This window comes from Sinocyclocheilus anshuiensis, unplaced genomic scaffold (assembly GCF_001515605.1).
Source record: "Sinocyclocheilus anshuiensis isolate Anshui unplaced genomic scaffold, SAMN03320099.WGS_v1.1 scaffold283, whole genome shotgun sequence".
NCBI classification, from domain to species: Eukaryota; Metazoa; Chordata; class Actinopteri; order Cypriniformes; family Cyprinidae; genus Sinocyclocheilus; species Sinocyclocheilus anshuiensis.
Window position 1 is genome coordinate 1019116 of NW_015549605.1, and position 16886 is coordinate 1036001.

The 16886-nt window shown below is 36.3% G+C and overlaps 2 protein-coding genes across 8 annotated transcripts in view; both read left to right on the forward strand.

The window, feature by feature from the left end:
• Positions 1-1290: 1290 nt before the first annotated feature.
• On the forward strand, positions 1291-7406 carry LOC107658766 (putative transporter SVOPL). Of its 4 annotated transcripts, none has more exons than XM_016447413.1 (16): positions 1291-1652; positions 2459-2630; positions 2743-2843; positions 2934-3032; positions 3342-3413; positions 3498-3622; positions 4034-4097; positions 4178-4303; positions 4397-4525; positions 5237-5310; positions 5430-5626; positions 5726-5837; positions 6710-6791; positions 6886-6975; positions 7096-7209; positions 7314-7406. In XM_016447413.1, exons 2-16 carry the CDS (start codon positions 2498-2500, stop codon positions 7323-7325), a joined length of 1530 nt encoding a protein of 509 aa, XP_016302899.1. In that variant the 5' UTR covers positions 1291-1652; positions 2459-2497; the 3' UTR covers positions 7326-7406. The 4 variants fall into 4 exon arrangements, with proteins under 4 accessions (XP_016302899.1, XP_016302900.1, XP_016302901.1 ...); XM_016447414.1 differs by having other exon boundaries at positions 2497-2630; XM_016447415.1 differs by having other exon boundaries at positions 2497-2630; positions 2748-2843.
• Positions 7407-8996: 1590 nt separating this feature from the next.
• LOC107658814 (protein-methionine sulfoxide oxidase mical3b) overlaps positions 8997-16886 on the forward strand; it is a 26576-nt gene continuing 18686 nt past the window's right edge. For all 4 annotated transcript variants that reach the window (XM_016447468.1, XM_016447469.1, XM_016447467.1 and 1 more), the window contains exons 1-8: positions 8997-9054; positions 11921-12255; positions 12351-12558; positions 13353-13466; positions 13547-13648; positions 14443-14598; positions 14802-14902; positions 14985-15242. In XM_016447468.1, coding sequence (XP_016302954.1) covers positions 11995-12255; positions 12351-12558; positions 13353-13466; positions 13547-13648; positions 14443-14598; positions 14802-14902; positions 14985-15242 — 1200 coding nt within the window. In that variant the 5' untranslated portion in view covers positions 8997-9054; positions 11921-11994. The remainder of the gene's footprint in view (positions 9055-11920; positions 12256-12350; positions 12559-13352; positions 13467-13546; positions 13649-14442; positions 14599-14801; positions 14903-14984; positions 15243-16886) is intronic.

Here is a 16886-nt window from a genome sequence, read left to right on the forward strand (position 1 = left end):
TGTGTGTTTGTGTGTGTGTGTGTGTGTGTGTGTGTGTGTGTGTGTGTGTGTGTGTGTGCAATAGTATACCTCCCCTTGTCCCTATGTCGGTGCCATAGAGGATGTAATAGGAATGTAAATGAAATCTTACAGAAAGTTCATTTTTCATTTCATGTAAACTACCTGAACGACATTCTCATCTTTTTGTTGAAGATGCTTACACCATCTTTGTGATCCTATCGGGATATGTATATTTCTCTCATTCTGTCTTATTTCTTTCTCTCTTGGTCTCTGCAAACTGCATCCCAGTATTTGATGTTTAATGTCTCTATATGGTTGTGTAAATTAAATAATAAACAATGTGCCGTCAATGATGTCTCTTTTGTGTCAGTGCTGGGTAGAGGTCAATTGTTTTATAGTCTGCAATGCAGAATAAATCTAAAAAGAAGAGATTAATATTACAAATTTATTTGAAGCTATTGGTTTTATCTATCTATCTATGTTTTACTCAATAGATCAATATTCATATGTGGTTGATAATAAGGCTTCAATAAAAATAAAATTGTATAAAATAAAATAGGCCAATTTATAACAAGTAAACAAAACAAAGCAGTGATTTATTTACTTATCTTGTAGTCATACAGGCTACATTTTTTCCTAGGCTATTCATTAAGAGTATGCTCCCTATACATATTTGCATATATTACCTAAAAAAATACAAAAGGCTTCTTTCTAAACTTTCAAGATTAAATTTAGTACGTAAAGTTTGGGATATTTTACGTAGTGATTTGCTGACTCGAGAACTGCTCGGACCGATTTAGTTCGACTCGTAAACAAATGTTCGGACTGGTTTGTAAACAGGTTGAACGTGAATTAAAAAGAATCGACTCAAAAGAATGATTCATTCACGAATCGGACATCGCTACTTTGCGAATGAATTGAATGTTGCCAATCGGGATATTTTCGCCACTCCTTGTTCGCTAAAAAAAACCTGTAACGTTACTCATGTCTCCTGCCTAACAGGTCCGCGGAATTATTTTTTTTTTTTGTTTTGTTTTTTGACGTGAATTCATATGTAGCCTACATTATAAACAGTGTCCACAGCACTGTTTACAAGATATAGGTCAGTAGAGGAAGGAGAAAAGCAAAACTAGTCTAAAACCTGTTTGTCCACTTTTACTAAATAGCCCTCGGTTCCTTTTAAATACAGCAACGAAACCTGATCGTGGGAATTTTCTCTCAGAAAAAAAGAGACATGGCCCTTTAAATGCTAAGCCGAACCCCTTCTACACTGAAGAGTGTGACGTTGTTTACCTGTTTACCAGGTGTATTCAGGTGTTAGTCTACTGCGGGAGAGGTTGATGATGCATCTTTTCAAAGGGAGTTTTAACATTTTTACAGAGACAGAAGTTGGATTATAATGCATTCGTAATAGATACCTATTGGATTTACAGTTTTGAAATCTGCTGGACCTATTTTATCAGCGCTTCGCGAGACTGATTTGCATAAATCGCTGAAAGGTTTTGGCACAACATACGGGAATTCTTGAACAGGTGCCTGTAGGAGAAGTACAGTAGCTAAAAAAGTGTCCATCTGGATGAGATGCGAAGGGAAAAGCGTCGACATGACAGAGAATCGTGTTTCATGACCTCGCTTCATCATCCGATGTTATAGTAAGAATTTATTTTATTATTCTCACATACTCAGAAATTTCATAATAAATTAATTAAATGCTTTTTGATATACTTCTGTCCCTCAGAAATATGATTGTGACATAACTAATACAGCACTTAAAAAATACAGTACAGTAAAGGTATCAAGTAGTCATATAATGCTACTGAATGATTATCTTATCTGTATACCATGGTATTTGCTTAGTAATGTCAGCAAATAATATAATGATATTACCATGGTATTTGTCCAAGAAATTAAGGTGTAACCATTGTTCTTGTCCAAATATGGTATTGTCATGGTATGTGTGGTATAACCATGGTGTATGTCCAAAAATAGACCAGTGCCATGTCCAAAAACATGGTTTAACAATGTTAAATGTCCAAAAAAAAAAATCATATTATCATGGCACTATGTTTAACAGCTATGTTAAAACCATAATTTATTTGATTTGATTATATAATCACAAGAAAATATGGTGTAACCATTGTTCATGTACAAAAAGAGTATTATAGTAGTATATGTCCAGAAACATGTTGTAACCATGGTGTATGTCCAAAAATAGGCGAATACCATAGTACTGTGTCCAAAAACATGGTATAACCATATTAAATGTCCAAAACATAGTATTATCTTTATATGTGTCCAGAAATATGGTGTATGTCCAAAAAATAACCAGAAACATGGTAATTTCATGACACCATGTCCAACACATATATTAAAACCATCATACTTTTATGTAAATATTGATTTATTACTTTTAGGTTTACCTTTTTGTTAACATAAAAGTTTTAATTACACTTTTCAGTGCCTACTATTCAGGAAATAAGTAGACTTTTCAAACAGGATGGCATTAAAGTGTTCGTCTTCCATGAAGACCCAGCTGGTCAATGCCATCCAGCTTCAGGAAGTGGAGCTGGAGGAGGAGATCAACACCAGTAGCAGTAATAACACTCCTGCCGAAGCTGCTGAGGCCAAAGGTGAAGAACATACCAACAAAACAACTAACACAAAGCACTTGTGTTTATATTACTCTACTTGTGAGCAGCCAAGTAGCATTCAATCATCTCAAGCGATTTATGACCTCTCTAGCCCAGACAGAACCAAAATGCTACACCATGGAGGAGGCTGTGGAGAGCATCGGCTTTGGACACTTCCATATATTGCTTTTTGTCATCATGGGTAGTGCCAATGTAAGAAAACTGCATCTCTGCAATTCATTAACCAGCATACTGCGTTTTTACTGTTTACACATTTCATATGCTGATGTGCTGTGTGTGTAGATAGTGGAGGCAATGGAGATCATGTTGTTGGCTGTGGTTTCTCCTGAGATCCGCTGCGAATGGCATCTAGAGGATTGGCAGGTGGCCCTCGTCTCCACGGTGAGGAGCTCGTCCAATCAGAGCCCTTTATTTTGTTTTCGCTCTAAAGGAATGAATTGACAGGAATGGAATGTTGTAGTGCGAGATGCGCACATGTGACTGTCTGACCAGTTTGGTTGATCTTTTGTATCTTTTTGAAGGTGATGTAAGGTGTATTTCATGTTAAAAACCTATTTCTGTCCCAGATTTATGTGCAAACTGAGAGCAATTGTTGTGTATGCATACATTTTTTCTATACACTTTTTTTCTATAAAATGTAGAAATAATAATTTACAGCCTTATTTTGTTTGTGTATGTGTATGATTTTAGATGGTGTTCCTCGATTTCATGGTCTGTGGGGTCCTCTGTGGCTATGTTGCTGACAAATATGGACGTTGGAAGGTCAGGTGATGTTTTATTTGACGCATAAGTGCTAGAGTGTGGATTTTGGGTAAATTGTTGAAATAAATTAGTTTTTGTGCACAGGTGGTGTTTGGAGGCTTTATATGGGCATCATATTTTTCTCTGCTGACTTCATTCTCTCCATCGTATGGCTGGTTCATCTTCCTACGTTGTATGGTGGGCTGCGATGTCGCAGCAACATCTCAAGGGTGAGATTGTGCAAATATTTTCTCATAATTTCCATATGTACAGACCTGAAAATCTTAGGGAATTAGATTTTTTTTTTTTTCATTTTCAAACCTGGACAGTTATGGAAACTAATTAAATCTTTGAAGTCATATACATTTATACATGTATATAAAGTTTTGGCTTTTTGCTAGACTTGTAAGGCATAGAAATGTTGATGTGTGAGTAAATTAATTGATTTCACAAATAGATTTGAACGATTCACTAGTGAATCAGTCTGAATCAGGATATTTTTTAAACCTTGATCCAGTAATCAACTGGGAATTTCATGGAAATTCATTGATCAAAAACCTTGATTTTCTAGTATGTGTAATAACAGTGATTCAAATGCATTGAATTCTTTTTTCAAATTCTTTGCTATTTTCTTTCTGAAGGTTTGTCTTGAAGACTGAATTCATCCCGGCCAAATACAGAGCTTTTCTGCTGCCTCTTGCCTCAGTGAGTGCAAAATGTAAAGTTATGTTTGACCTTCAACTGGGAAACATTCAATACTGACCTTACCTGTGATTGGTTGACAGATCTTCTGGATGCTGGGATCTATGCTTATTATTATTCTCGGGATGACGGTGGTGCCCACAATGGGTTGGCGCTGGATGATCTGTTTTTCTATCATCCCCAGCATCATTCTCATTGGACTCTTCATGGTGAGTTTTGTCTAAATGGTGCTGAAACATGCTGAGGGAAATGGAAGTAGATGTTTGTCTTTGACTCACTTGCTCACTCTTTTCCTTTTTTAGTTTATTCCTGAGTCTGCACGGTTCCAGGTCTCAGCAGGGAACATACAAGGAGCCATGTCTACACTTAATTGGATCGCTAGGATGAATGGTGTCACCTTACCTGAAGGAGAACTACGGGAACCCGAAGTGGTGAGTATGAGAAGTTCCTTTTTCTTTATCTGTGTTATGTATGACTCTTAACAGTTTCAGTTAAGCAATAAGCAAAAGTAATTAAGTAAATAAGCAAATCATTTTCAGTAATATATAGATTATATTATAAATAAGGATGCTCTGATAGTAAAAATGTAGGACAAAAACTATGAACCAATAATTAATTATTTTCAAACTTGTAAATGACCAATATAAAAATTGTAAATAAATTACAAATTAAAAATGTGAATTTAGGCATCACAGCATAATAATGTAGTATGGAAATTTTGCTCGAGATCACATTTTAACGTTTAACGTTTAATGATCACATTTTCAAGACGAGAAGGTCTTTAGATTTAATTTAAATCTAAAAATACAAAAAATGACCATGCACAATTAAATATACAATATTTACAGATAAATAAAAATATCAGCCAATAACCAATATGGTGCTGATATATTGTACATTATTTAAAAAATATAGACAGACCCATATCCTACACACAGATGTACTTCTTTTTGTAATGTGTAATAATGAAGCCTGATTTCAAAATGTATAAATAGTTTGAGACAGTAGGTTGTATTTTTTCAGTGGTTATGAAGTATCTGGCAGTGAAAAAAGGCACTCATCTCTCTCATCTAATGATCATCTTTGCATTTATATGAGTGTAAACGCACTTGAGTGCAAGTAACAGGACTGTTTGTATTCAGACAGAAAGAGGAAATGCTGTCACTCTGATCAGCCCGGCTTTTAGAAGAACATCACTTTTGCTGTGGTACTCATGGTAATGTCTAACATACTTCCCTTTGGTTTGTTTGATTGGTGTTGTGTGTGTGAAATCAGCAAATACACTTGCTTGGTCACTGTGCTAGATGTGTGACGCATTGCATTGTTCATCCACAGGTTTGTGGCCTCCTTCTCCTATTATGGCTCAGTTCTGAGCAGTTCTGAGTTACTGGAGAAGAATCTTCTGTGCATGACGGATGCTGATCCAGAGCACCAGATCAAACACAACCAGGAGGAGGCGCTGTGTTACTGTATCCCATTCAACATGGCTGATTACCAGACTCTCCTCATCAGCTGTTTGGGCGAGGTGGCACGTGAGTGACCCTTGACCTCTCACTCAACCTAGTTTCACACACTCAGCTTAGTCGAATGTTGAAAGTTGATGTATGTTTTTCCATGTGTTTCCTCTGCAGTCATACCCCTCAATATTGGCTTGTTAAATATATTTGGGCGGAAGCCCAGTATGGCCATACTTCAGGTGCTGTCGGCCATTTTCTTCATGCTTGTTAATATTTGCACAACAATGTGAGTATATTGTTCACTTGTTCTGTAAAATGATTTCAAATGCTTTTCATCGTGGTTATTATTGTTAACTAAAACTAGAACTATCATATATATATATATAATATTTAATATCTACATTTATTTAATAATATTTCATATATTTCATATTTAGACTTTTTTTCCAATGAGTTGCCAAGGCATCATTTTTTTTTAATACTAAAATAACCAAAACTGAAATAAAATGTATAAAAGCTATACAGATATATAAAGAACAAAAATGTATGAAAATGACAAAAGCACAACAAAATGACAAAAATTTAAAATAAAATGAAAACAGAAAATATAAATATAAAATATATATAAATATTTAAAAAATAAATACTAGTTCAAAATATTATTAAAAGCTATACTATATTAATGATACTAAAATGACACTGCGCTTCACTAGTCCCCCTTTACATCACAATATTTATTTTATTGCGTTTTTATGTAATTCTATGTGCATTTAATGTTGAATTATATTTTGTACCTGCTATGTATATATATAAGTACATACTGCTTTTATTATTGCTGTAGTAATTAATTTTAGTGCCATATGTGTTTAGATACTATTAGTGTTCATTGTGTTCAATACAAAAACTCAGAGTTGTGTACGTCTAGATGACATTGTGTCTTTAAAAAAATAAAAATTGTTTTACATATTGTATGTATACTATAAACTGTATGTGTACATAAACTATACTGAAGATAAAAAGTAGTATGGTAGTATGCTAGTATGCACATAGTCATTTACTCACAATAATGGTATTCAAACATTTTGTGGCTCTCCTGTGACCACGTGTTAGAAGTGCAGCTGAAGTAGAAAACTGAAAAATGTTTCTCTGCCTCTGCAGGTTTGGTTTCACTGTACTACTCTTCCTTCTCCGCTCTGTGGTTTCCATGAATTTTAATGTGGTCTATATTTATACAGCAGAGGTGAGACCCGACATACAGTATGGACACTCCACTTACTCTTAGTGGAAGAGTTCACCACAAAATTAAAATTGTCACGATTGGTGTTTGCGTACAGGTTTATCCCACGGCCGTGCGCTCAATTGGAATGGGCTTTTGCACATCCTTCAGTCGAGTTGGAGGAATGATCGCACCTTTTATTGCACAGGTGCTCTATGTGTTTTACTTTGTATGTGTGTGTGTGTGTGTAAATAAAGATCTGTGTTCAAATGTGTGCTTAACACATTTGATTTACACAAAGATAACACTGTGTTTGCGTGTGTCATAGGTGTTAATGTCTAAGTCTGTAATTCTGGCCCTGTCACCGTTCGCCACAGCGTGTGTGATTTGTGCGGTGGGAGTGGCATTTTTGCCCATTGAGACCAGAGGACGTGCATTACTAGTAAGCATCTTCATATTTTCTCCCACATTTCTCAAAGCAGACTTTAACCGAGGTCAGATTGAGAGTTTAACAACTTGACATTTTGTTTTGTTCCTCTATTTCAGCAAGATGCCTGAAATACACCTGATGGAAATGAAGGACAATTGCACTTTTGTAACAAAACATGATCTCATATTAAAGCTGGAACAATTTTCTATTAATTTTAATGTTGCCTGTGTTGACATATTTCCGATTTTAACAGGAAGTTGGATTGGGACATCAAAACCACAATTTACTACTTGACAGTTGGTGGCAGGTAGAATTGAGAGGGAAATCCTATGTTACTGAGCATTTTATAGGGACAAAATTCTATATGCTCTTATGAACAAGATTAGTCATCAATATTTTAAGTCCATTTTCCATATGTAGGGTGTCTGCTTAAATTTTGTTATCATTTTGGAGTACACTAGCAGAGAGATTCGTTTAGGTCATAATTTTGTCTTTTGTCAAAAATAAATATAATTTAGTAAAAAAAAAAAAAAAAAAAATTATAATTACTTTTTAGATTAAACCAAAAAATTCAAACATTTTATATGCTAATAGAAGAATCAGCATGTAACAAAACCAAAACTGTCCATGTAAAAACCTAAACTCCTGCAATATCATCGTAGTAAGCTATTGAAATACAATGTTGTGTATTATTCCTGCTTCAGTTATTCATTATCCGTGTATTGTTTACGGAAAGAGCATATTCACATTACGCATTCTGAGCAAGCACGTAGCCTACGTTAAAGTGCATTCGCGCCATATTTGCCCATACAAGTTGTAAAATTACATTTATGCGGTGTATATTTCTGGTTTTGTTTGGGTGAGTTAACTAAGCTGCTAGCAGAGTGATTCAGCTCAGGCGGGGCGGTCCTATGTATTTTAATATCGCACGCTGTTTTCCCTTGACGTTTCGTCAACAGTGCTTTAGCCTATGAATTAAAATGTAATTCTCGTCATGTTTAGTTTCGTTAACGACTATTTTCGTGCGTACTTTAGTTTACGGCATGAACGCCGTGTTATTTAAATTGAAGGGCCCTCTTTTCTTGGAGACCAGTGTGACAGGAGACCATTCCCTGTTGTTTCTTCAGGGGTGGCCCTCAATTATTCCTCAAACAGACGAACGAGTTTCTGAATGAATGACTGAAATTATGAATTTCTCTTTAATCTAAAATACAATAACAGCCACTTGAGGGAGACATTGCGCTCTTTATGTGTTCGGCAGGGACAGTCAAAAGTGTGGCAGTTTAAGGTAATGTACTCCAGATCTGTGTTTCCTCCACCTCTCTTCTCTTACCCTCCCTCATCTGTGCTGTGTAATCTCTTTAAGAAGTCTCCGTCCCGGGGCAAATCAGATTAGATTTAGGGCTGCTTTCTATAACACTCCTACAGCACCAGCAGATCCTCTGCAATACTGAATAATTAATTTGTACGATTAACATGCTCTGCCTGCAACATGGGAACCATCTACTACAGGATGTATGTGACATAGAGATGCATGTGTGTGTCCTGAAAGACAATGGTTGTGTTTGTTGTCTGTTTGAAAGTGTGTGTGTAGAGGAGGATTCAGCATGTGCCTGGTAGCTCCTTCCTCTGACCTTGGCTACAGAGAGATGGAGAGAGAAAGAGGACAGTGTGTGTGTGTGTGTGTGTGTGTGTGTGAAGCGGTGGAGCTAATTCCTGCACTGCAGCTGCGTATATGATACCAGAGTTAATGTGGCACCAACAGCTCTAGATCCACTTGGGAACTTTCCAGAGAAAAAGAGAGACGAGGAAGGAAAGCATGTCAGCAGCATGTACACACCGCAGAGAAGCAGCACGGTAAATCTCACTTGCATTGAATGTATTTGTGTGTGTGCATGTGTCAGTCTGGTGCAGCAGTGTTGATGCTTTGTGACAGGATCTTAAGGAGCCTATATTCAGATGCTAGATATGATGTGGAAAGAGGTGAAAAAGCATATGACTGCAGCTGCTGGATGGTCATTCTTGGTGCATGCTTACATGGTAACGCTTTGACACTATATACCCAATGAATGACTGTATAATTTCATTAATATGTGCAAATGTCCATATACAGTAGTTTCACAGTGCAATCAATGTCTGAATGGCTGACTAGAAGAAAAGCTGATCGATCCTTTTTCTGCAGCACTTGCCTTGCGTTCTGTAATCCTCTGCTCTCAAACTGCACAGCAGTCAATCACTGAGACATTTGAGAGAAGAGGGAGGGGAAAAAAGATATTGATACAGGTCATTTATTTTTATGGTCATGCTTTAGGGTTTTGCCCTCCATTTACACGAGGATCATGTGTGAATGACCTCCAATAAAACCAGGGGAGTTTTCGTTTTGAGAGTAACTTGTTGTTCTTATTCTTACACAGTTTCCATTAACTACTTGTGAGAATTTTCTTTGCTTAAAAGAACAGATCATTTCTTTTGATCAGAAATTACAATACTTTCATCATTTACTTACCCTCAAACCCGTTTCACTTTCTTTCTTCCATACAGCACAAAAGGAGATGTTTAGCAGAATGTTCATGCTGTTCTTTTCTGTACAATGTAAATGAATGGTGACCAGGGTCTGTCAAACTACAAAAATTAAAAATAGTAGGGGTGGGGTAAAAATCGATTCACATGAATCATTACATTACAGTACATAAAATGTATTAATATTTATTAGGCTACCATTAGGGGTTCCGTATACATGTCATTTCCTTTCCGAACACGGTATTCGGATTCGGGCACATCCCTAATGGGAATTAGGAAGTGTAAAATATCTTTGATTTATTAGGAAGTTAATAGTTAATAGGACACACCGATTTCTTGAGTGAGGACTACCCATACTATTGACTGGTGCATTTTTGTATCAAAATACTGGTGCGTTTGATGTCCAGTGTGCACAAAATATTTGATGAAAAATTGTGAATTGAGATTAAAAATCGAGAAATCGTGAATCGATTTTGAATTGAATCATGACCCCAAGAATTGATATGAATCGAATCGTAAGGTACCGAAAGATTCCCACCTCTAAAAAATAGTGCTATAGAAGTAGTCCAAATGTCAAAAATAGCTTTGTGTGAGGAACAGACTGAAATTTAATTGAAATGATTTTCTTCTAAACTCTCAAATTTGTACAATTATATTTGTGTGCATATGATCACAAATGAGGTGTGAGGAAGATTATTTAATGAACATTATGAATAACAAATGTACAGGTTGCTCTGTTCCAAGCAAAAATAGCTATTATGTGGCCTTAGTAAACTTAGAATAAAATACATTTATGATTATTTTTTTTTGTTATTCTTGGAACGTGACAGCTCCTGGTCACCATTCAATTTTGATAACAGACTTTTAATTTCATCAAGTTAAGAGAAAGATTAGTGTGACAGTCACCTTGTCTCACCCATAATCCCGTCTTTCTCCCAGTGGGTTGCTTTCCCATGAGTTACAGTAATACCAGACTGACCCCATCTTCAAAGGTCCTAAACTTTAGACACTATGTCAGTATCTGCTTTAATTCATTTGAACAATCTAAGCACACTTGCTGTATCATATTCTATCATAAAGACAAGACACAGATGTGCACAGATTACACTGTCATCAATTTTAAAGACAAGTTAGTGCAAGAAGGGGAAGAAATCAGCTATTAAAAGGATTTGGACACCAATATCAAACTTAAATAGACTGCTTATCATTGCAGATATAATCATGAGATATCAAATCAGGCATCATCTGCATGCAAGCTCATATAATGAGTCATTCTTATGTGGGCGCTTAGAGGTCAAACTTTTCATCCAGGCTGAACTGCACGGCTGAGTAATAGTGCTGAGTGAATTGAGTCAATGCAGTTACTGTAATCTTTTGTAATGTGCGTAATGAAGTGGTTTACTGTCTGGGGTTTATTGCTTTCTCTATGGAACACTGTAAACCCCACCTCTTTTACTCAACAGCCAATCAGAATGATCATTGGAGTCAGTGCAGGAGCCACAGACCACTCCGAACACATTTTGATTACCTCTCTGTCTGTCAATCTATCTATCTATCTGAGATTTATTATTATTGTTATTTGTTTGTTTGTTTACTCAAAATTTCCTAAAATATTGAAAACAAATATTTTGCATTATCAATTGATCAAAGCTTTGAATTTTTTGGAAAGCATCAACTAAATAATCGCTCTGAAGCTTATATTATATCTATAATATATTCACTAATTATTACTAATTGTAACTATATAGTGTATTTATTAATATAGTATAATAAATACTTATTACTAATAATTTATTATACTAAATCACAAATTATTTATTGCACTTATATAATAATTTGTAAGAAAGTCCAAGGCAATTCAATTAATTTAATTTCAATATAAATATATTGTGTCAATAAAATGTCTCTTGTAAAAATATGTCTTATATTAGCAGTGACACATTGAGTGTCACTGAGCTGAGGAGCTAATGAGAAGACGTGTGTCTGAGTGGAACATGATGTGCAGATGGATAGTGAGAAATAAGAATGTGGCAGAACTTTTGCTGACGCATCTGCCTCACAGCCTGTCTATGCGAATTGCTTTCCTTTTTATCTCCATCTAAACGATGGGAGATCAAATTCTCTGTTCCCTATTCCATGTTCATCTCTTCCCCATATGTACAAAATCACCCTGCATTCTCTGGAAATAATTTCACTTCCTCAGATGTCCTGTGTCTGGTGCCTTCTGGAGGTGAGCTGACTCCTGTGCGGGTCACTGGGGTCGTGTGAGGAGCAAATATGTGGGAAGGCCAGTCTGAGGCGAGTCAGGCGCACACCCTGTTCGATGCCTTCGTGCAGGCCGCCACATGCAGGGAGACCCTCAGGGCCTTCCAGGAGCTGTGTAAAGAGCTGAAGCTGCATCCCGGCAGTCAGCCGCAGTTCTACCACACCATGAGGAGCAGACTGCACGACTGGAAGGCCAAAGCATTATGGGCCAAACTGGATAAAAGAGCCAGCCATAGAGAGTACATGAGAGGCCATGCTTGCACCAGCACCACGGTACAAAGAGTCCCCCGCAGTGCATTGCAGGAGAGAGTTGTCTGTACTAGTCCACTGACAGCGGTTTCACATGCAGGTTTTTGTTGTGTGTTCAGTGTCTGATCATAGGTGCAGGTCCATGTGGATTGCGGACGGCTATAGAGCTGCGATTTCTGGGCGCCAGGGTGGTTCTGGTGGAAAAGCGAGATGCTTTCTCACGGAACAATGTTCTTCATCTTTGGCCCTTCACCATCCAGGACCTCCGTGGTTTGGGGGCCAAAAAGTTCTACGGGAAGTTCTGTGCTGGAGCCATAGACCATATTAGTGAGTAAATGTGAACTTGAGCTCAAAACTGAGTTGAATGCACATTTGTGGTTTTATTGTATGGACTTTATCAGTGCAAATTATTCCAAAGGAAAAAAAAAACTGCTCCACCTCTGAAACACCTTCTTTTCCAAGTGACATAATTAAGGCCATGCAGGCTACTGGTCAATTCTTACTTTTCACAATCCAATCAATTCCCAGTGAATCAAGTCCCAACCTACTTTTTCTCATTATTCATCCTTTTTTTTATATAGTTTTTTTTTTTTTCAGTATTTGCTCATATTTGATATTTGAATTAGTATGAAATTTGCATTCCCTCTGTTCATTTTTTACATCTACAATTTACTTTACATTTACCATTTAATATAAAAAATGTAGATTCAAAGTGGATTTATATAATGTATAGTTTATATTTTATGTATTAAGTTAATTTAGTCTGAAGCAATTCTCAAAATGAATATCTATTTTTCATACTGTACATTAGGGCTGCACGATAAATCGCATGCGATATTTAATGCGCATCTTGTCAGTAAAGCCGTTCTGTAATTTGTATATATATAATTTTTTTTCAACAATTTGTTGGTAGTGCTTTCTGAAAACATTAGTGACAGATTGTCATTTGTTGGCTCTGATTGTGTTGATTTCTAGTCTTTTTCTCATTATTTATCTGGTTTTATCTGTAAATGTTACATTACGAGAGTAACATGGATTTGAATGGCATCTAATGCTTATTAAGACCATTTAATTCCCATTTTCATGTTAATCTGATTTTATCAACATCTATGTATGTGCAGGTATTCGTCGGCTGCAGCTGATGCTTTTGAAGGTGGCCTTGTTATTGGGTGTTGAGGTTCATGTGAATGTGGAGTTCAAACATCTAGTGGAACCTCCAGAGGACCAGGAGAAGCGTAAGAATGTAATCAAATACAATTTCACCCTAAGTTTACCTGCAAAATTAATTGTCAATTTTCACGTTTGTCCTGTTCAGGTGTTGGTTGGCGAGCAGAGGTCCATCCCAACGCTCATCCAGTCAGTCAGCTGGAGTTTGATGTGGTTATTGGGGCAGACGGTAGAAGAAACACTATACCAGGTATCTGCAAAAACACATGGTCTCGAGCCTGTTGTGATCACAGATTATCCAATCAGAAATGCAACAAACTAATGTCATGATTGATAACAGTGTCTTCCCGGTTTCACACCATTTCGTAACTTTAGTTCCCCAGTTTCCTGCTGATTAACAATGGCCTTGCTTTTTTTCTCTCTCACACATTCGCCAAAACCCAAAAACATGTTGTGCACAATTTGTTCTGTAATTTGTTTTTCATTGAGGATATGATGCCACTCATATTTTGGTTAATTAATGGCACGAGCTAAAAAAACCCTTCTGCTTTAGACTTAAGATGTGTAAAGAAGTGTAAAAGATTTAGTACAAAAAAATAGAGAAAAGTTAAAATAGAACTTGAAAGCTTAGCTACACTATTGAATGAGATAATATATGATTTTGTGATTTATCAGCCAGATAACGGCATCCAGAAATAATATTAAGGAATATGTTAGGGAATATATAGTGTAATACTAGAGTGAAAAGCTATTTTATATTCAATGTCTCTTTTTATAATGACTGTGCTGACAATATATAATATAAAGACATATAGTTACTGAAGTACTGAAATACTGAAGTAAAAAAATGTAATGTTGAGGAACATCAAATGCTTGAAAAGTGACCAGCTTTGGCAAGAAGTGTATCACATGCTCCCAGAGTTTCGCAGTCATCTATAACAGACAGTTCCCCTATTCTAATTTTACACTGTTTTGGACGTCACTAATTCATTTTCTGGGTTTCAAAGCCTCTGTTTGATGGTTTTATTCGTCTGGGTCTGTTAGGGTTTCGCAGGAAGGAGTTTCGGGGGAAACTGGCCATTGCCATCACGGCGAATTTCATCAATCGCAACACCACTGCCGAAGCTAAAGTGGAGGAGATCAGCGGTGTCGCCTTCATCTTCAACCAGAGGTTTTTCCAGGATCTCCGGCAGGCTACCGGTACTGAGTTATGTCATTATACAGTGTCTTACTACACTAGATACCAAAACCTCACGTATTGCACTCAAATGTATTTTAAGCAACTAACATAAATGTTTACATACAGCAGTTAAGCTTCTTTGTCTTCTCAAATATGAACGAGTTTATCATGTTTAAGATGATGAAAACAATAATGATTATCAGTCAACGTCTTTTCTGTGCAGGAATTGATCTGGAGAATATAGTATATTACAAAGACGACACCCACTACTTTGTAATGACCGCCAAAAAGCAAAGTCTTCTGGACAAAGGAGTCATTCTGCGCGTGAGTCTAATATCATGTGCATTCATCCGCATATCGTACGCATTGATTTGTGAGTGACTGTTCTCTTGTGTTTGTTTTGCAGGATTATGCTGACACTGAGATGCTGCTGTCCAGGGATAATGTGGACCAGAATGCACTGCTCTCGTATGCTCGTGAAGCAGCTGATTTCTCCACCAATCATCAGCTCCCTACGCTGGACTTTGCCATCAACCACTATGGGCAGCCAGATGTGGCCATGTTTGACTTTACCTGCATGTATGCGTCTGAGAATGCAGCGATGGTGCGTCAGCGCAGGGGACACCCTCTGCTGGTCGCTCTGGTGGGGGATAGTTTACTAGAGGTGAGAGAACAATGAACAATTAAAAAGTTTATTTGCCTAATGTCCTAGTAAAAGTCCAAATTACCTTAAAAAACATCAATGAACCTGAGAAGAAATATTGCGCAAGATATTAAGGCTTGCTTTTGGTAGGAATGCACAATATTTTGGTATCCTGTGTGTGTGTGTGTCTATCTATCTATCTATCTATCTATCGATCTATCTAAATCTATATATCTATCTATCTATCTAAATCTATATATCTATATCAAATTGATTAAAGTCACCATGAAATCAAAATGGAAAATTCTTATTTTTTAATGGAATACTGTAGTGTTTATTATAAATAATTTATCCGTGCACTTCATTATTTTTTTTTTAATTCATGAGCCCTCGTAATCTTTAATCAAAAACGTTAACCTCCCCTCAAAACGACGACTCTACTCTTCCGGTCACGAGCTATGGCGCAAGGGCGGAGCTATCTGGAACTGCCAGCAGCTGCAGTGACATCAGTGACGTTTGGAATAAACGACAGGGGGAAAAGCTGAAGCTGATGCTTCACTCTATAGCACTGACACCAGTCATAAGGGAGTACGTTACCCCTAAACATTGAAAAGATATTAGGATATTACGACAACATTACTCTTAGGACATCGCAAACTAATTTTTTTCATGAATATAACTTAACCTGATGGAGGACGCGCTCAGTCATTCAGGCAGTCTCTCTCTCTCTCTCTCTCTCATGTTTTGTACCGTTGATCGTCGTTGTCATCCTTAATAAATAAAACATTTATTCATGCTTGGGTGTCGGCTGTGAATGGAGAGAAATCCCCTACCACTAACTGCAAACTGGCATTCAGATCTGCCTCCATTTTGTTAGCAACGCCCCAAATTCCAACGATCCAATCAATTCCCGAAGGATGGCTATCTAAAACACATTTTGTATTTATTTTAGGGCTGTCAAACCGACTAATCGCGATTAATCGCATCCAAAATAAAAGGTTGTGTTTACATAATATATGTGTGTGTACTGTGTATATTTATATGTATATATAAATATATACACACATACATGTATATATATATTTAAGAAATAACTGTAATATACGTGTATATTTATATTTATTTAATATAAATCATATATAAATATAATAATAATACACACACACACACACACACACACACACATATATATATATATATATATATGTATGTATGTATATATGTGTGTGTGTGTGTGTATTTACATGTGTGTGTGTGGGATCAGTAAAATGTTTTTAAAGGGAGTCTCTTATGCTCATCAAGGCTGTATTTATTTGATAAAGAATACAGAAAAAAACAGTAATATTGTGAAATATTATTGCAATTTCTAATATTGGTTTCCTATTTTAATATACTTTAGAATATAATTTATTTTTGTGATGCAAAGCTGAATTTTTATCACCCATAACTCCAGTCTTCAGTGTTTAAACTGTTTTGCTACTTAATAAATTTTTTGGGGGACCTGTGATACTTTTTTCTTTGATTCTTTGATGAATAAAAAGAACAGCATTTATTCAAAATATAATTTTTTTTCTAACAATATAAATATTTGCTATCACTTCTTATCAATTTAACACATCCTTGCTGAATAAAAGTTTTAATTTCTTTCAAAAAAAGAAAGAATAA